The sequence below is a fragment of the Octopus bimaculoides genome, chromosome 27, assembly GCF_046866305.1.
Source record: "Octopus bimaculoides isolate indiv1 chromosome 27, ASM4686630v1, whole genome shotgun sequence".
NCBI classification, from domain to species: Eukaryota; Metazoa; Mollusca; class Cephalopoda; order Octopoda; family Octopodidae; genus Octopus; species Octopus bimaculoides.
In genome coordinates, this window is record NC_142954.1 from 19,348,900 (window position 1) to 19,370,004 (window position 21,105).

Genomic DNA, 21,105 nt, shown 5'->3' on the forward strand with positions numbered 1-21,105 from the left:
AAAAAAACTGTTGTGGCAGAAGTCAACATCTCTGAGATTGAAACAAGACACTTATTTACTAACATCACTAAAACCGATAAATCGTTCTTTCGTCACACACTCTTCTGTAACATAACGTAAAACTGTTGACGGTTGTGAATATGCTGAGACATCAGATGTCTCATCAACAAGAATAGAAACAAACTTAGCTTGCTCAATTTCCTTTTGCATCCCATTCAACATAACTTTATGAATTGCATCGATCAAGTCATTTTGAATTCTGTTTGACAGACCGGTGAAGATAGAAGATGTATCTAGAACATACGTCTAAGCATCTGAGTAAATTGTAAGTCATTTCAGCAAAACGGAAAAAATTAACGTTAGTCAAATTAATTTAAGATTAATTAGCTACTTCTGAAATAAGAAATATAACATAAATAATATTTTTTTTTTTTCAGAACACTCCAAAAATATAATAGTGCAAACATACTTTGGATAAAAAAACAATTCAAACTTACCGCCAGGTTATTCCGACATTTTAGCTGGCTCACTCAGGAATTATGGGATTGCTCTGGTTCGGGTCAGAAAGTGGAACGAGGTTAGCAACGATTCTACGTTAACAAAGAGGGAGAGAGGGAGAGGGGGTGTCTGGCACGTGCGTCTTCTCAAAGCAGACGATCTTAAAGCAGACGATCTCGAAGCAGACGATCTTAAAGCAGACGATCTCGAAGCAGACGATCTCGAAGCAGACGATCTCAGAGCAGACGACCGATTCACTGAGAGAGTGGGAAGGGGAGGGGAGAATATTTCGAAAACACCTGGACGGAGTTTCTTTGAAAAAAAAAAAAAAATTTTATCTAATTTTCCGATGATATTTATAAAAAAAATCACAGGACATGCAGTAGAATTAGCACTTTAACTGCTATTTCTAAATTTCGGTATGTGGTGAAGCAACTGTTGCTGATCTCTTAATTATGTGTGTGCGTGTATATATATATATATATATATATATATATATATATATATACAGAGAAAGAGTGAGACAGAGAGAGAAAGAGAGAGAGCTAGACAGACAGATAGATAGATTGATAGACAGATAGGTAGAGCGAGAGAGTGTGTGTGTATGTATGTGAGTGTGTGTGTGTAAGTATGTATGTGTGTGTTTGTATGTGTGTGTGTGTTTGTATGTGTGTGTATACATACATACATACATACGCATATATATATATATATATATATATATATATATATATATATATATATATATATATATATATGGAGGCGCAATGGCCCAGTGGTTCGGGCAGCGGACTCGTGGTCATAGGATCGCGGTTTCGATTCTCAGACCTGGCGTTGTGAGTGTTTATTGAGCGAAAACACCTAAAGCTCCACGAGGCTCCGGCAGGGGGATGGTGGCGAACCCTGCTGTACTCTTTCACCACAACTTTCTCTCACTCTTACTTCCTGTTTCTGTTGTGCCTGTAATTCAAAGGGTCAGCCTTGTCACACTCTGTGTCACGCTGAATATCCCCGAGAACTACGTTAAGGGTACACATTTTTGTCCTTGTTCTTTTGCCACGTCATGTACCCAGTTATGTATCTATATGTACATGTGGATGAACATATATACATACATGTACATATATATGCATATACTCATATATTGTTTATATATATATATATATATATATATATATATATATACATATGATATCATATAATATATATGTAACATATGGGCAAATTTTAGCCATTTCTCTGTAGATTGAAAGAACAAAAATATATATTCAGGTAATGGTTGTCATATAGATAGATAGATAGATAGATAGATAGATAGATAGATAGATAGATAGATAGATAGACAGGAAACACCTATATATTTATCTTGCAATCTTGGAAATAGAAGAATACATTGAGTACATTTGTCCATGTGAAAGTTTACATCTACAATTTGTCAATATAGAAATAAAGTAAAATTTCCACTGTTGAATCTCATTTTCTTCACTATCCTCCATATTTTATTCTGTTTCTCTATTATTTCAGAACATCAGATGACATTGACTGAAGAGAATTCTTCTGATACATCATTCCCATCATCATATGGTTAAAGGAAGATGTAACCCTGCCTATATAAATCTTTGATGAATTACTGTACACTATTTCTTCTGAACTGGGATTAATAGGAATATTTCTCAGGTTCACTGTGTGGAATGTGTTAAAGATGATTCTGTATTCTAATTAAGCTTGGATGAATTTACATATGAGTTCACAGCATCTTCGGATAGCCACAAATATCTTGTTTGATGAAATTATCTCTCTGCAATAATTTTGGAGAAATTTTCATAATTAAAATATAAAAATGAAAGAAGTAAAAACACACTTAATCTCCATGTTTTCTGGTAATATTGGAAGAATCATAGGAATTAATTTGGTAAGAAACTGAGAAGATAGATATTATTATTTGAGAGATGCCAAAAGTGACAGAAAAACCATATGACTGTGGCATATTTGAAAAGTCCTCCCAAGAATGCAATCTCAAAATTCACAAAGACATTCATACTGGAGAGAAGCCATATCACTGTGATGTCTGTGGCAAATCCTTCCCTAAAAGTGATGCCTTAACAAGACATGTGCGCATTCATACAGGAGAGAAACCATATCCCTGTGATATCTGTGGTAAATCATTCTCTATAAGTGGTGCTTTAAGAAGACACAATCGCACTCATACAGGAGACAAACCATATCACTGTGATATCTGTGGGAGAACATTCTCTCAAACTGATTTCTTAACAAGACACAAGCGCATTCATACAGGAGAAAGGCCATATCAGTGTGATATCTGTGGTAAATCATTCTCTCACAGCAGTACTGTACCAAGACATAAACGTACTCATACAGGTGAGAAACCATATCACTGTAATATCTGTGGCAGAACATTTTCCCAAAGTGGTTTCTTAACAAGGCACAAATGCATTCCTAAAGGATAGAAACCATATCAGTGTGATGTCTTTGGTGAATCATTATCTGTCACAAACACATTCATACAGGTGAGAAACCATGCTGATGCAAAATTTGTGATATGTCATTCTCTTGTAGTGAAGATTTAGCTAAACACAAGCTTTTTCATGTAGGAAAATATCTTCAGCAGAGTAATTATTATCAAAACAGGAGATTGGAACATTTTTTTGTATTAGTTTCAAAGTAAGCACCTCCACTGCAATTTTCTTTTTAATTTCTTTTTTAGATTTCTTTTCTAAAAATGATTATGATTAATTTAAAGAAGTGTCAATAAAGTAATATAATAGATATTTATAAAATTCACAATTACATGAAAAGTTAAGTTTTAAATAAAGTCATATCAACAAAAATATATTCCAGTTAAAGGATTTTCTCTCAAATTTTATATATCTTTGAAAAGTCCTCATTTAACCATTAAGATGGCTGCAGGCTCCCCATTTTCACCCAGCTAAATGTCTAAATCATAGGGATCACTCATTTTGCAATTTCTTCCTGCTTTTATCCACCTGTGGACCTGGATTGAACCTGACCCCAAGGACCTAAATTTCACCCTCTGTCAAATAAATGAACCATCTCTCCTACATCGACTAAACTTCTCCAGATGTGAGTTGAAACATACAAACATGTCTCTGAATCAATGCATCTTGCTGTTACTCTCGCAGAATGGTGCCAATCACTTTCATATCCGATGTGTCTTAACACCCATAACAGTGACATCGTTCCTCAATGCAAACACTACTCTCATGTCCCGGGGTCAGCTATGCTGTCTCTCAGCAGTTCCATCCTCTACAGCAGGGGTTTTCAAACTTTTTGACTTGCGGACCCCTTTATGTTTCAGGCTTTACCTTAGGGACCCTCTTATAAACGCTTATGAAATTTATACATAAGTATTTGCTTAAAATAACATATATTTTTACATTTATTTATTTAACAGTATTTAACAAATAGGTTTATTATTAATTAAAAGATTTCGATTAAAAAACATATATAAAATCAAATTACCCATAAAAAGTATTTGATATCCACGGACCCCCTGTGGTCCGGGGACCACAGTTTGAAAACCCCTGCTCTACAGCAAACACCCCAATGCCAAAACATTGAGTAAAAAAACGAGGTGTTATCATTGCCAGAGTGTGTGATTAAAAAAAAATTGTGCTGAGTAGCCATTCGGTTTGAGCACCAAACAGACACAGCTGTACATTGTAAGAATCCAGTTTCTGAAGATGGAACTGGAGCTGGTTATGGTTAGAACAATTAGATTTCTGCGATGGTCAATATTACCGTAACTTGAGACTGATTTTAAATTCAGAGCCCCTCAACAATTTATTGGTAGTTATTATAATTTTAAGTTGCTGAAAAAAAAAGTAATGATAATGATGATAGCCAGAATAATAATACTTTTATTTGTTACAAGAACGACGAACATTTGGGGCGGGATTTGAGTTGGGTAATCTGAAATGAAAGTAATAATAATAAATGCGCCCTATCAAAGCCTAGCCAGGTTCATGGGCCCGGTTTCAATGGCGTATGTGTTCCCCAGCTGGAAGGGACGCCAGTCCATCGCAGCGTTACTCATTTTTGCCATCTGAGTGGACTGGAGCAACATAAAATGAAGTGTTTTGCTTAAGAACACAACGCATCGCCCTGTCCAGGAATCGAAACCACAATCTTACGATCATGATGCTGACACCCTAACCACTAAGCCGCGCGCCTCCACATAATCTGAAATGAAAGTGGGAGCCGCCAGAAATCGCTATCAACCTATTCTCTACTAAACCGAACGTAATTTCAAGTAAATGGGAAATCGCTGAATGGGATAATGTGAAATCTCTACACCGATACTGTTTGTCGAAAGTATATCTAGAGTTAGTTCCCCTGTCGGTTTCCTGCTTTTGTTTCAGGTGCTTGATTAGTTCTGCTTTACAACTCTAATTAAACGGGCTCTAATTAAATATAAATGGTAATTATCTGTGTAAAGTAATATCTAAATCACAGTGAATAATGTAACTTATTTTACTCTTAATCTATATTATTATTATTTAAGTATTATTTATATGCTGACACACGGAGCGACTCCTTCAACATATTGTGATATCTTCATAAAGAGGATCGAAGTAAGTTTTATAAATTATAGATATTTATATATTTATGTCATCTTTATCTTCTGACTTTTCCTTTTATTCTTTCGGGGTCCACTGGGATCGATGTAATCGTCTTAGCCCTTCTCCCAAACATTTCTGGCCTTGTGCCATCATTTGCAACCAATATTTACAGATTTGTGCGTTTATGTAATCTGGGGAACGCACACGTTAATGTATATTTTGGGTTAGTTGTCCATCAGTGAGAAAAAGTAACGTATTGCTCGATGATATATACAAGTGGTGCTGAAAAGTTTCTGGCTTTGCGTAAAAGAAAACACGAGGATCAGTTAATTATGATTTTATTCAACGTATTCCCCTCTCAGATTCACACACTTATTACAGCAGTCTTTCAGCGAAGAACTCGGGAGGGTCGAACCTCCAGCCAGGCCTTTCGCGACACCGTTAAAGCCAGAAACTTTTCAGCACCCCTAGTATGTGTGCGCGCGCGCGTAGTTGCGTACATGTTTTGGTTTTGACGTTTTATGTAAGATAAAAGAAAGAAAAAGATACAGAATAGGACACATCAGAGCCACTGACAGATCATTATACGAGATACCCTTATTTAATGTCAGAGAGAGGGACATCCCTATGTACCGGGGTAGGCCTATTAACCATTGGTATCTTTGTTGATATAGATATTATATATTTAAAAGAAACTTTGAAAACCACAATGTATTATTTATTAATTGGATCTACATGTATTTGTTGCATTTCTATCGGAACAAACCGACGATAATTATTTTGTGTAGCGGCTTACTGACATCACATGTGAAGCAGATGTCAGTCCGTTTTAGAATCATATTATCAGAAATAAACGATTTTTATTCAAATTTAAATGCAAAGAAACAGGGAAAAAGAGAGATAAGATAGGAAAAGAACGATAAAAAAAGGGTGAGAAAAGTAGCAGAAGATTGAAGGGAAGAAGTGAGAGGCCACATCTCCCTAAAGAAATATTAATATTGACATGAATTTTGATTCTGTTTCACCATTATCATCATCATTTTCTGTCTGCTGTACATGTTGGCATGGATTGGATAGTCGTCACGATCCAAGTCCTTTTTGCCAGCAACTACTTACATAGACTAGAGCTTGTACATGTTATTTTTAGTTGGTTTCTGTGGCTGGGTGCCTTTACTATCACCAACCACGTTATGATGCACACCGGATGTATTTTCTGATGGCACTAACTCTAGAAAGTTTGACAAGTCCTTTAAGCCAAGACAAAAAGAGACCTCATAACCCTACACTTGTTTGGCATCCACTCTGAACTGGGTGTATTTTTCATGGCACCAGCACTAGGGAGGTTGTCAAGTCATCGGTGAGATAGGACGAAGGGATATTTTGATCTTGCTTTACATCTAATCATTCACCAAATCACTGTAATGGGTTTGGAAAGTAAACTTCATAGCCACAGTAGCACTAGCATATATATATATATATATATATAATTATTACAAATTAAAAGGGTAAAGGATTACCAATTTATTAATTAATAAATCAATTAACAATTAATAATTTTTACCAAGCCCATCGGTATGAAAGCACCATTATTGGTGGAGAACTTATTTAAAAGCTCATATATATTTATAAACATAATTAAGGGATCAGCAAATATTTGCTTCACCATATACCGAAGTTCAGAAATAGCAGCTAAAAAAGCTGCTATTTCTGAACTTCGGTATATGGTGAAGCAAATATTTGCTGATCCCTTAAATATATATATATATATATATATATATATATATATATATATATTTATATATATGTGTGTGTGTGTGTGTGTATAACTATACCAGTTTCTTTAATTACCCTCATTTCAATGCATGTTTCAATGTGTTTAATGAGGTCTTCTACAGCGTCATGTATCACTAATTGATACAATTCTTTCTCATCTTCTCCATGACATACGACACCTTCTGGTCAGCCTTCACCACTTTGTCTTAAGCTTTCCTTCGTCATTGTCTTCCACTAACTCAGAACGCTTTGTACGTAACTATGCAGCCATCGTCTTCTACATGCATGACTTGTCCATTCCAACACAGCCATCCTCTCCCACATGCATCACATGCCCATACCAACACAGCCATTCTCTTCCACATGCATGACATGTCCATACCAACACAGCCATCGTCTTCCACATGTATGACATGTCCATTCCAACACAGCCATCGTCTTCCACATACATGACATGCCCATACCAACACAGCCATTCTCTTCCACATGTATGACATGTCCATTCTAACACAGCCATCCTCTCTCACATGCATCACATGTCCATGCCAACACGCCTTGACTTCTCTGAAGCGCAACTTTTCTCTCAGCTTATTTGTACTCTGGAATTTACGTACTGTGTCTTTACACATTCATCATAAGCTGTTTTATATTTTTCCACCTGTCACAAATCTTCTGCACTGAAGGCCCATGACTTATTACCATTTACCTTTACAATTCAATCACAGGTGTCATACTATCTGCCCATTACTCATAGTCTGGGTGTTACACCTTCGGAAGAATGACTTCTGCTGATTATGTCCTTGATGTAGAAGAAGCTATTGACTACTTTGAGTCAGCCAAACTGACATTTAAGATAATATACAAGGTGTATAAGATATTTGAGGTCAGATTTATGTTTATAAAATATATAATAACAGGTAATAACTTTATTTATCAAAAAATGCTATGAAGATAAAACTAAACCTTCTTTTCTATAATCTTATTCAATAAAGCTACCTTCAGCTTCAACAACTGCTTCTATATGAGATCTAAATCATCTCCATGCTCGAATCAAGGGGTCCTGGTTCAGTTTGGACATTACTCTGACTATGGCAGCTTTCAAAGAATCTTTGGTGTTATGGGCGTGTTCATTGACCCCTCTCTCAACAATGGTCCGCATATAATAGTCCAATGAATTGAGATCTGGGGAATTAGGAGGCCAAATGTTAGGGGTTGTGTGATCATGAAAATTTTCAGCCATCCTCTCCTGTGTTACTAGAGCCATGTGTGATAATGCAGAGCCTTACTGAAACACATATGGCCTTCCATTGCATACACTGTCTATCCAGGGTTTAGCAATTATTTTCAGGACCTCAATGTAGGTGGCAGACTTAACGCTAAGGCCTTGTGGAAAGAAGTAAGGAGACATCACATGCCCTTCATTGCTGACAACCCCTAAAACTATTGACAGTTGCAGGAAATTTTATATGCGTAACACTTGGAACTTCAGAAGGGTCTGCACATAACCATCTGTCATTTCTTCTGTTAACTTTTTGATGTTGGTTGAAGTTTTTCTCATTTGAGAAAAACCAAATCAAATCCTCTTCTGCTGGATTTTTCAGTTTGTTTAAGAGCCTTTTAGATCTGATGTAGTGATTTTCTTTTGCTTTTTCTGACAAATTGACCTTTCCTCATCATATAAGACTTATATCTGATGTCTTCGTGGACAACATTTCTGACTGTTCCTTCTGACAGTTGGAGATCTTTTACAATTAACTTCATGGACTTTCTGGGATTGTAATCAATGGGCTGTTGAACTTGCTGGATAAATTCAGTTGTTCTGATGGTTTCAGGGCGTTTAGAATGCTTTTTATACCTTGATACTGGTGATACATTTCCATCTTCAGTCTCTAATTCCTTCCAAACTTTGCAGACAAAAGTTCTGGCAACTTTTAAAAATCGAAATATATCTAAATCGCTATGCTTAGCCTTTATAACCACAATAGCAGCATGCCTCTTCATTTCTTGAGTAAGCTGAGGGTCTGGCATTATTATTTTCTGAAACAAAGATTATACAGAGTTAGCAAAAAGTGCAGCAATGACCCCAAAAAGGTAGGTCTTCAAATACCTTACGCACCCTGTATTTCCAGCAAACTTCAGTGTGTGTATCATGAACAAAATTTACCAACTCTATTAGCCTACCTGGAATTCCACTAAATTTGCGAGTCCAATGTACTAGCTTTAAAAAAATACAAAGAGTGCTGGGATCAATTTGTTTAACTAAAATTCTTCAAGGAAGTGCTCCAGCATGGCTGCAGTCTAAAAATTGAAACAAGTAAATGATGAAAGATACACACACATAGATAGATATTATCTATTTACTTATGCACAATACACACACCTACGTTTATACATACACAAGTGCTTTATATATGCATATATATATATATATACACACACATACACAAAATTAATATATTCTACGATGTATATATATACTCTTTTACTTGTTTCAGTCATTTGACTGCGGCCATGCTGGAGCACCGCCTTTAGTCGAGCAAATCGACCCCAGGACTTATTCTTTGTAAGCCTAGTACTTATTCTATCGGCCTCTTTTTGCCGAACCGCTAAGTTACTGGGACGTAAACACACCAGCATCGGTTGTCAAGCGATGGTGGTGGGGACAAACACAGACACACAAACACATATATATATATATACATATACATATATACGACAGGCTTCTTTCAGTTTCCATCTACCAAATCCACTCACAAGACACTTGCCCAAGCTGCCACGCAGTGGGACTAAACCCGGAACCATGTGGTTCGTAAGCAAGCTACTTACCACACAGCCACTCCTGTTATTATAATTATCATTATTATTATTATATTTACTTTGTATTATATTATACTTATTTATTGTGCGTTTACTTATTAATTTTTCTATATGTGTCAGTGGATTTTCATCGATGAGTTCATAAACCTTGGTTCTTTTCCCTAAAACTATATATTTATATTTTATACTGTGAAACTTAATTTGATTTTAATTTTTAATAAATTGAATTTAATTGAGTTTTTACCTGTAAATTTGGATTTTTATCCCTAATATTATTACTATTATATATACACACATATATATATATATATATATATATATATATATATATATATAGCCTGCTAGAATAAGAATAGCCTGGGTAAAGTTCAGAGAGCTCTTACCTCTGCTGATGACAAAGGGCCTCTCACTCAGAGTAAAAGACAGACTGTATGACGCATGTGTACGAACAGCCATGCTACATGGCAGTGAAACATGGGCCGTGACTGCTGAGGACATGCGTAAGCTTGCAAGGAATGAAGCCAGTATGCTCCGATGGATGTGTAATGTCAGTGTGCATACTCAACAGAGTGTAAGTACCTTGAGAGAAAAGTTGGACCTAAGAAGCATCAGTTGTGGTGTGCAAGAGAGACGATTGCACTGGTATGGACATGTGGCAAGAATGGATGAGGATAGTTGTGTGAAAAGTGCCACACCCTAGCAGTTGAGGGAACCTGTGGAAGAGGTAGACCCAGGAAGATCTGGGATGAGGTGGTGAAGCATGACCTTCAAACATTAGGCCTCACCAAGGCAATGACTAGTGACCTAGACCTTTGAAAATATGCTTATGCTGTGCATGAGAAGATCCGGCAAGCCAAGTGAGACCATAACCTGTGGCCTTTGCCAGGGGTGTAGCCAGCCCACTTATGTGTACCTTTCCTACATTGGACACTAAACTCTGCTTGCGAAGACATGTTGAGGCAAGTGAAATCGAAATCGAACCAAATTTGACGACTGGTACCTGTGCCAACCTTTCCTTCATTGGACACTAAACTCTGCTTGCGAAGACATGTTGAGGCAAGTGAAATCGAAATCGAACCAAATTTGATGACTGGCACCCATGCCAGTGGAGCGCTAACAGTCAATAACCAATAAACTAATTCCTTATGGGATTTCACAATCAAATTGCCAGCAAACCATTTTCTGCCAAACCAATTTCAACGGATTTCACTCAAATCTGATGTCGATGTTATTTATTTTGGTTTGAAATAAAGCACTTGATCACTTAATAATCCTAGCTTAATCCTGGGCAATGCCGGGCTATACTGCTAGTATATATACATATATATATATATATATATATATATATATATATATATAATGCAAGAGAGTTAGGGGTTGAGGATTCAACCCACTAAGGGATAGTATCTATCCAATATACTGCTGGGAGGGTACCCAATTATTGTTACACTAGTGTTATACCAAGTGTAATACTCTGCAAGTTCAGCATATTATCCTCCATTTTCTAATTGATATATATATATATGTGTGTGTGGCACATAAAAAATACCATTCGAGTGGGGTCGATGCCAGTGCCACCTGACTTGCCCCCATGCTGGTGGCACGTAAAAAGCACCTGCTACACTCTTGGAGTTGTTGGTGTTCGGAAGGGTATTCAGCTGTAGAAAACCTGGCAAATCAGATTGGAGCCTGGTGCAGTCCTCAGTCAAACTGTCCAGCCCATGCCAAGCATGGAAAATGGACGTTAAATGATGATATAACACTGCATTGTTATATATACATCTCACAATCTTGGAGATAGTAAAATACATTGAGTACATTTGTTCATGTGAAAGTTAACATCTACAATTTGTCAATATAGAAATAAAGTAAAATTTCCACTGTTGAATCTCATTTTCTTCACTATCCTCCCTATCTTATTCTGTTTCTCTATTATTTCAGAACATCAGATGACATTGACTGAAGAGAATTCTTAACTTCTGATACACCATTCCTATCATTGTATCATGCTTAAAGGAAGATGTAACCTTCTTTATGTAAATCTTTCAGGAATTACTGTAAACTATTTCTTCTGAACTGGGATTAATAGGAATATTTCTCAGCTTCACTGTGTGGAATGGGTGCAAGTTCTATATTCTAATTAGCCTTGGATAAATCTACACATAGGAGTTCACAGCATCTTCAGATAGAAACAAAGATCTGTTGGTGGAAATACACCAGAGACGTATTCCTTGTGATTAAAAATTATATATATAAAACAAGAAAATGACAGCAAGACTACATGATAGTGGTGTCGTACAAGCGTGCAGACCATCATATAACTTTTGACATTGCATATTTTTTTCTTCTACTCTTCCGTTTTATGAATTCAGTGTGCATGTGCACATTGCGTGTTCATACTTTTCTTTCTGGTTCCCATTCAAAACTGTTTACAGATTACAACCGTCTCATGAACCTGCGGCTGTGAGGAGTGCTTTGTGCTCCAGTGATTGTATAAAAAGGAAATACTCCCTTAATATCCATGTTTTCTGGTGATAGAGGAAGAACCGTAGAAAAATAATTTTGTGAAAAACTGAGAGGATTTATATTTTTTTCTTGAGAGATGCCAAAATTAACAGGAAAGTCATTATATGACTGTGATATTTGTAAAAAGTCCTTCTCTCAAAAGTGTGATCTCAAAACTCACAGACGCATTCACACAGGAGAGAAGCCATATCATTGTGATGTCTGTGGTAAATCCTTCCCAAAAAGTGATGCCTTAACAAGACATGTACGCATTCATACAGGAGAGAAACCCCATCACTGTGATATCTGTGGTAAATCATTCTCTGTAAGTGGTGCTTTAACTAGACACAAACGTACTCATACAGGGGACAAACCGTATCACTGTGACAGCTGTGATAAATCATTTGCTGGAAGTAGTGATTTGACTAAACACAAACGCATTCATACAGGAGACAAACCATATCACTGTGATATCTGTGGTAAATCGTTTGCTGAATGTGGTGCTTTAACAAGACACAAACGTACTCATACAGGAGAGAAACCATATCACTGTGATATTTGTGGTAGGACATTTTCTCAAAGCAATTTCTTAACAAGACACAAGTGCATTCATACAGGATAGAAACCATATCCCTGTGATGTCTATGGTGCTTCATTATCTGATAGAGCTTTTCTGAAATTAACACAAACACGTTCATACAGATAAGAAACCACAATCTGTGCAGTATTTGTGAGAGATCATTCTCTTGTGGTGATTTAGCTAAACAAACATTTTCAGAAGAAATGCTAATGCCAAGATCCATCTATTCATCATTCCTCTCTGTCCCTACCCCTGGAACAATCATCTCCTCTATAGGGTCCTATCTAATCCAATCATCATTAGACATTCTGGCAGGATTCTGAAGTATGACCAACTTGGTCTATGGATATCATCCAACCAACTTCGTTTTGGTATTATCCTAAGTCTCCTACCATTTCTTGCAGTCCTTTCTTGTGACATCCTAATCACAAATTTATTGAACCTGAGCTATGACTTCTCAATGTGGAAAACGCGTATCTTAATCTGGAGAGACTCACTCATCTCGAAAGCATGCACCCTGCTGAGTACTGTTACTCCAGAGATCTTTTGGAGTAATCCCAACTTCAGTTGCTTGTATTCATAATTGTGCACTTTTAGTCATTAACCAATATTCCTGACATAGGTGTGAATAGACATGAAAACTAAATTCAAGGTGTGTGTGTGTGCGTACATGTCATCATCCTTTCACACTTTTCCATGCTTGTGTGAAGTAGATTTTCTACGGGCGGATGCCCTTCCTATCACCAACCCCCATATTTCCAAGCAAGGAAATATTTCCCCATAACCAGACATGTTTCTCACACAAGATTGGAGACAAACCACCTTGATTGTATGATGATTATGCCCATTTAAAAACAGCACATATGGAGATAAATGTATACACAATAAAACATATATTTATACACACATTTTCATGTATATATAAACATATATATTCGTATATTATGTAGATAAGGCTAAAATCGAATCTGTGTCCTCTTGAAGCACATCTGCTCATTTCAGTATTCCAAATTTGTATGTAGATGTTATATTTACATGAGGTATGCATAAGAGTTGAAAATATTTTCTGCAGAGTAATGTCATCAAAACAGAAGACTGGAACTTTTTTTTTTTTTGGTATTAGTTTCAAAGTAAGCACCTCCACTGCAATTTTTTAAAAAATTTCTTTTTCAGATTTCTTTTATAAACACGATTATGATTATTTTAAAGAAGTGTCAATAAAGTAATATAATAGATATTTATAAAATTCACAATTACATGAAAAGTTAAGTTTTAAATAAAGTTATATCAACAAAAATATATTCCAGTTAAAGGATTTTCTCTCAAATTTTATATATCTTTGAAAAGTCCTCATTTAGCCATTAAGATAGCTGCAGGCTCCCCATTTTTCACCCAGCTAATGTCTAAATCATAGGGATCACTCATTTTGCAATTTCTTCCTGCTTTTATCCACCTGTGGACCTGGATTGAACCTGACCCCAAGGACCTAAACTGAACCCTCTGTCAAATAAATGAACCATCTCTCCTACATCGACTAAACTTCTCCAGATGTGAGTTGAAACATACAAACATTTCTCTGAATCAGTACATCTTACTGTTACTCTCGCAGAATGGTGCCAATCACTTTCGTATCCGATGTGTCTTAACACCCATAACAGCGACCATTGTTCCTCAATGCAAACACTACTCTCATGTCCCGGGGTCAGCTATGCTGTCTCTCAGCAGTTCCATCCTCTACAGCAAACACCCCAATGCCAAAACATTGAGTCAAAAAACGAGAGGTGTTATTGTTGCCAGAGTGTGTGATTAAAAAAAAATTGTGCTGAGTAGCCATTCGGTTTGAGCACCAAACAGACACAGCTGTACATTGTAAGAATCCAGTTTCTGAAGATGGAACGGGAGCTGGTTATGGTTAGAACAATTAGATTTCTGTGATGGTCAACAGTGTCATAACTTCAAATTGATTTTAATTGATCAGAGCCCCTCTGCATTTTGATAGTTATTGAAAAAGAATTATTATAATAATGATGAAAATAATAGTAATTCTTTCATTTGCCATCAGAGGGACGAACATTTGGTGATCATGAAATCAAAGTGAGCGGCAAGAAATCGCGGTCAAACTAAAGGGGTTGACCCGGTGGGAAATAAAAAAAATAAAATATTCTGATAGGTGTAAAACAACTTGCTGCGAACGAATATGAAGGAAAAAATGCGCGCTCGTGAACAGGGGGGGGGGGGCCTCGGAACATTCGCATCTTGAATGTTCCGAGACGCCTCACCGGAGCTAAGAAACAAAAGAAAAATAGTGTAATAGATGTAAAACGACTTGCTCTGAACGAATATGAAAAAAAAAATGCGCTCCCGCGAAAGGCGGGTGGGGAGAGGACTCGGAACATTCACATCGTCACATATCGTCATTCCATGGCCTCTGAATTATAGTGTTTGACCCAGTGACAAAATTTTTTTTTAAATAGTCTAATAGGTGTAAAACAACTTGCTGGGAACGAATATGAAGGAAAAAAACGCGCACTGGGGAGTGGGGAGAGCCCTCGGAACATTCGCATCCTGAATGTTCCGAGTCCTCCCCACCCCGCCTTTCATGGGAGCGCATTTTTTTTTTTCATATCCGTTCAGAGCAAGTCGTTTTACATCTATTACACTACTTTTCTTTTGTTTCTTGGCTCCGGTGAGGCATCTCGGAACATTCAGGATGTGAATGTTCCGAGGCCTCTCCCCCCCCCCCCCCGTTCGCGAGCGTGCGTTTTTTTCTTCATATTCGTTTGCAGCAAGTTGTTTTACACCTATTAGAAAATTCTATTTTTTTTTATTTCCCACCGGGTCAAACCCTTTAGTTTGACCCAGATCTCAATAAATAAAGAACTGTGAACTGTCCGGGGCAGTTGACAGTGTTGGTCGACCATATTGGTTACTGAGTTAGTGTAACGTGTTGATTTGATATCCTACCTACGTTCGAAGAGTACAGAGTGTGTTCTGTGTGAACATAATAATTCTGTGTTAGGTTATTTTAGATAACCACATCCAAATATTTATTTCAGTAATACTATTTTTACACCCGTGTACACGCACGCCATAATAATACTACCATAAGGTTTTATTTTCAATAATGTTTTTGCTTTTCTAACCATTTACAGAGCTTGCTCAAAATCCAGAGATTATGGCTACCAAAAAGAAATATATAGCTGTTGGAGTCCAGGCAGATTTTGAAATTTTGTTCAACAAATTCGCAAAATGTAAACCTTTAAATTTTGTGGAATTTGCAAAAGTTTGGCGCAAAATGAAAATGTCTATGATATGTATGGGGCGTCAGACAGAGAATGAAGCGAAATTGGTAAGGACTATTATTATTATTATTATGACAACGAGCTGACAAAATCATTAGCAGGCTGGATCAAATGCTTAGAAATATTTCACCCGTCGCTACATTCTGAGTTCAAATTTGGTCGAGGTCAACTTGACCTTTCATCCTTTTGGGGTCAATAAATTAAGTACCAGTTGAGTACTGGGGTCAATGAAATTGTCTGTCCTCTTCCTCCCAAACTTCAGGCCTTGTGCTTTTAGTAGAAAAGATTATTATTATTATTATGTAAGGCGGCAAACTGGCAGAACCGTTAGCACACCAAGCAAAAATTCTGAGTTCAAATTCCACTGAGGTTGGTTTTACCTTTTATCCTTTCAGGGTCGATAAAATAAAGTACCAGTTGAGTACTGGGGCCGATGTAATCGATCATCCCCCTCCCTCAAAAGCTCAGACCTTATGATTTTAGTACAAAGGATTATTATTCTATATAAAGCAGTTCCTATTGTGGAAATCTTTGTACCTATAGTAGAAAGTATTATTATTATAATTCCTTGTGGCTGGATTAAATAAGTACCAGTTATGCACTGGGGTCAATGAAATAGACTATCCTCTTCCCCCAAATTTCAGGCCTTGTGCCTATAGTACAATGGATTATTATTATTATTTCTATATAAGGGAGTGCCTATAGTAGAAAGGATTATTATTATTATTATTCCTTGTAGCTGGATTAAATAAGTACCAGTTATGCACTGGGGTCGATGTAATTGACTAGTTCCCTCTCCCAAAATTTCAGGCCTTGTGCCTTTAGTACAAAGGATTATTATTATTATTATTACTATATAAGGCAGTGAGCTGGCAGAATTGTTAGTGTGGTGGGAAAAATGATTAGCGACATTTTGTCAATCTTTACATTCTGAGTTCAAATTCTGCTGAGGTTGACTTTGCCATTCACTCTTTCAGGGTTGATAAAATAAGTACCAGTTGAGTACTGAGGTCGATGTAATCAACTTACCTCCACCTCCACCGAAATTGCTGGCCTTGTGCGCCTATGGTATACATTTCTTGAAGTTTGACTAACATGTCTATCACTATGGGGGTGCACTGTATGGCACTGCCCCCGCTCACTATTCAACAGTGTGCCCTCCAATTTACTCTACTTTAGCTTTATTACAAATTCGTGCCCACCCAAAATATTCTGAAGCACCTACCAGGTACCAAAATCTGGCAAAGGGGCCTGCACATGTCTGCTCAGTTGATAAGCTGTTTCTTGCCATCAGACATCTGTAACATCCCTACTTTCTTTCAGTTGCTGTTCAGGTTGGAGTTTAGGCAACAAGTCAACCTGAGGACTAATTGTATGTACCTTATTATTTTACATCATCAGATGTGATGTCACAAAAATTGTAGAGAAAGAGAAAGGTTTTTGCCTCTAGTGAGAAATATTTCATCAAAGGTATAGGAGTGGTTGTATGCTAAGTAGCTTACTTACCAGCCACATGGTTCTGGGTTCAGTCCCACTGTGTGGCACCTTGGGCAAGTGTCTTCTACTATAGCCTCGGACTGACCAAAGCCTTGTGAGTGGATTTGGTAGACGGAAACTGAAAGATGCCCGTCGTATATATGTATATATATATATATATATATATATGTATATATATGTGGGTGTGTATGTTTGGGTGTCTTTGTTTGTGCCCCCAACATCGCTTGACAACCGATGCTGGTGTGTTTACGTCCCCATAACTTAGTGGTTCGGCAAAAGAGGCCAATAGAATAAGTACTAGGCTTACAAAAGAATAAGTCCTGGGGTCAATTTGCTCGACTAAAGGCAGTGCTCCAGCATGGCTGCAGTCAAATGACTGAAACAAGTAAAAGAGTAAAAGAGGAGAGAATTTTTTCTCAAATTTGAAGATCCTATATATTTTATTCCTTAGACATTATTTTGATTCTCTTTGTTTTATACAAAATAAAATGAAGTTTTTCAATTTCCTTTTTTTCCTCTTGTGGTCTTGGTAACCATGAATGAATACACACACTCACATACATACATATTAAAAATAGTAAATACAGAAGCAGTATTAATACCAGATGATATTTATCTCCAACTTGGATGTTGTGTTCAAACACAGAATCCTGTATTATTTACCATGGGAGAACCTCTGGTATGAAATTGTGGTACAAACAGACAGACAAGTAGATAGCTAGATAGATAGATAGATAAGTAGATAGATAGATACGTAGATAGATAGATAGATAGATAGATACGGAGATAGATAGATAAGTAGATAGATTTCTTTTATTAGCCACACAGGGCTCAACATAGATGAGACAAATACAATGTAGAGTTTTTCCTTTTCGATGGGGACAAAAATAAAGTAAAAAAAAAAAATTAAAATGGGGATAACGATGAAAAGGCATAAGTAGATAGATAGACAGACAGACAGACAGATAGATATAAAACAGTTACATGCACATACACACACACACGTTTGTAGAAATACAATCCCTAATGATAGCCAGCAAATGGACCAATCAAAACAATATAGAATTCAAAAACCTGAGAAAATGCTAGAGATAATAGTTCCAGACAATTTCTCAATGCCATAGAAATTACAATAGCAAAAAGAAAATAATAGGGAAAATGATGAAAAGGGAAAAGAAAATATCCAAGCATTTTTTTTTTCTATTTTTTTTCCTTTTTCTGTGCAGTTGATAGAAGAATGTCTATGGATCACACTGAATTACTTCCGTGCTCCGTACAATTTTGAGGTAAAAACTGGTGCCTTTTTCCTGCTCTATGGCTTGTACTCAACTCAATTCTTTGTGCCTAAAGTCAGGGTAAGTGATTTCAAATTTCTATCTAATTTCTCACTTTTGAAATGGTTTAACTGTTTAGCATTTAAGGGCCATATCTGGCCCAAATATTCTACCAGCTTTATGTTCAAACTGGTCAGATTTGGCCTCTCTCACCTGCCCTACAATATCATTCTTAAAATCATCACATTATTGAAATCTTGAAGCTATGAGATAAAGCATGAGTAATTCAAAATGGTATGAATAAATAAGCATTACATTTGACTAAGTAATCTGATTGCTAAAGGGTTAAAGAGCTGAAGGGCCTCATCTGCTCTGAGTCCCTTGGAGTGTCTGTAAGAGACCTTCCTCCAGAGGCAATTACTCAACATGCTAATTAACCCATAGCTGGGATCCTGATAGGGGCTACATCTCCAGTAGAGCTGGGAACAATAGTGGCTGGGAGGGGCAGTTCCACACTCCTCAAAACCCCTGTATCTTCTGAACCAGAGCCCAATGTCTGGATAAACCTATGAGAGATACTAGCAAGTGTAATGCTAAGCTGTATTAAGGTGGTGAGCTGGCAGAATTATTAGCATGCCAGACAAAATGCCTATCTTTGCGTCCTGAGTTCAAATTCTGCCAAAGTTCACTTTGTCTTTCATCCTTTCACAGTTGATAAATTGAGTACCAGTTGAACATTTGGGACAAGGCAATTGACTTAACCCCTCCTCCAAATTTGCTGGCCTTGTGCCAACATTTGAAACCAATATTAAGTTGTATATTCTCTACAAATCATGCAAGCCGAATCAAACCATCCAACCCATGCCAGCATGGACAACGGATGTAGAATGTTGATGATGATGCCCTATACAAAATACTAGTGTAATGTTCAACTGTCTATTCCTCCAGATCAGGTGTACCCAGATGGGGGTATGTTCGTTATAAAAGCATGCACTATTAGAGATGCCTGTTAGTGTAATGTTCAACTGTATATTTCCACAGATCAGGTGTACCCTAAACAACTGGGAAGAACTGAACTGTTTCATCAAGGATGCCATGTCTAAAAAGATGACTGATGTTGAATTTATCTTCCATCGACTGTGTGTTATGAAAGCCTTCATTTACGTTGCTTCACCAAACAATGTAAGTATTCACACAACACTCATTTCCTCTCTGTACATCTATCTGCATATGCATGTTCCTCTTTCTGTTGGCCTATCTTCTATCTCTCTACATCTGTATTTTTCTGTGTTTGTCTGTCTGTAGCAAGACAGGAAAGATCTATCTTGTTTCTGTGTCATACTTCATTTATGCTGTGGATGATTTCAGCCAATCAGAGCTGGAGGTATATGAATAAAGCGGCAGTGATCTGCCTTAAATAGAGGAACTCACTACAGCAGCAAAGTGGCAGTTAGAAACTAGTTGTTGATTTGACAGCATAGAAGCAACATTGCATTCTTTCACATGTCACATTTTCTGTGAGCACCACCAACTACACACAACTCATTTGGTTAATATCAGCCTCCACTCTGCTTCATAAAAACCTCAGTGTATATAGACTGTTATTTCCAGCAGGTAGACATACTTCGTATGGCCTTTGATTAATTAAGTAGCTTGCTTACCAACCACATGGTTCCGGGTTCAGTCTCACTGCGTGGCACCTTAGGCAATAGGCTATAGTAGAAGACACTTGCCCAAGGTGCCACGCGGTGGGACTGAACCCGGAACCATGTGGTTGATAAGCAAGCTACTTATCACACAGCCACTCCTGCGCCTATACATATATATATTTATATATATATATATATTTATATATATATATAATATTTATATATATATATATATATATTTATATATATATATATATATATTTATATATATATATATATTTATATATATATATATATATATTTATATATATATATATATATATATATTTATATATATATATATATATATTTATATATATATATATATATATATATATATATATATTTATATATATATATATATATATATATATATATATATATATATATATATATATTTATATATATATATATATATATATATTTATATATATATATATATATATATATATATATATTATATATATATATATATATATATATATATATATATATATATATATATATATATATTTATATATATATATATATATATATATAATATATATATATATATATATATATATATAT

General features: G+C 36.3%; 2 protein-coding genes across 2 annotated transcripts in view; both read left to right on the forward strand.

Moving 5' to 3' along the window:
* The first annotated feature begins 1,838 nt into the window (after positions 1-1,838).
* On the forward strand, positions 1,839-13,672 carry LOC149130890 (uncharacterized). Its single transcript, XM_089343127.1, has 2 exons — positions 1,839-2,947; positions 12,378-13,672. The coding sequence occupies exons 1-2, from the start codon at positions 2,448-2,450 to the stop codon at positions 12,814-12,816; spliced, it is 939 nt and encodes a 312-aa protein (XP_089199253.1). The 5' UTR covers positions 1,839-2,447; the 3' UTR covers positions 12,817-13,672.
* The window catches only part of LOC106882779 (snRNA-activating protein complex subunit 1), a 20,755-nt gene continuing 3,714 nt past the window's right edge, over positions 4,065-21,105 (forward strand). Inside the window, exons 1-4 of the mRNA XM_052977229.2 lie at positions 4,065-4,957; positions 15,927-16,123; positions 18,800-18,928; positions 19,889-20,029. Coding sequence (XP_052833189.2) covers positions 15,950-16,123; positions 18,800-18,928; positions 19,889-20,029 — 444 coding nt within the window. The 5' untranslated portion in view covers positions 4,065-4,957; positions 15,927-15,949. The remainder of the gene's footprint in view (positions 4,958-15,926; positions 16,124-18,799; positions 18,929-19,888; positions 20,030-21,105) is intronic.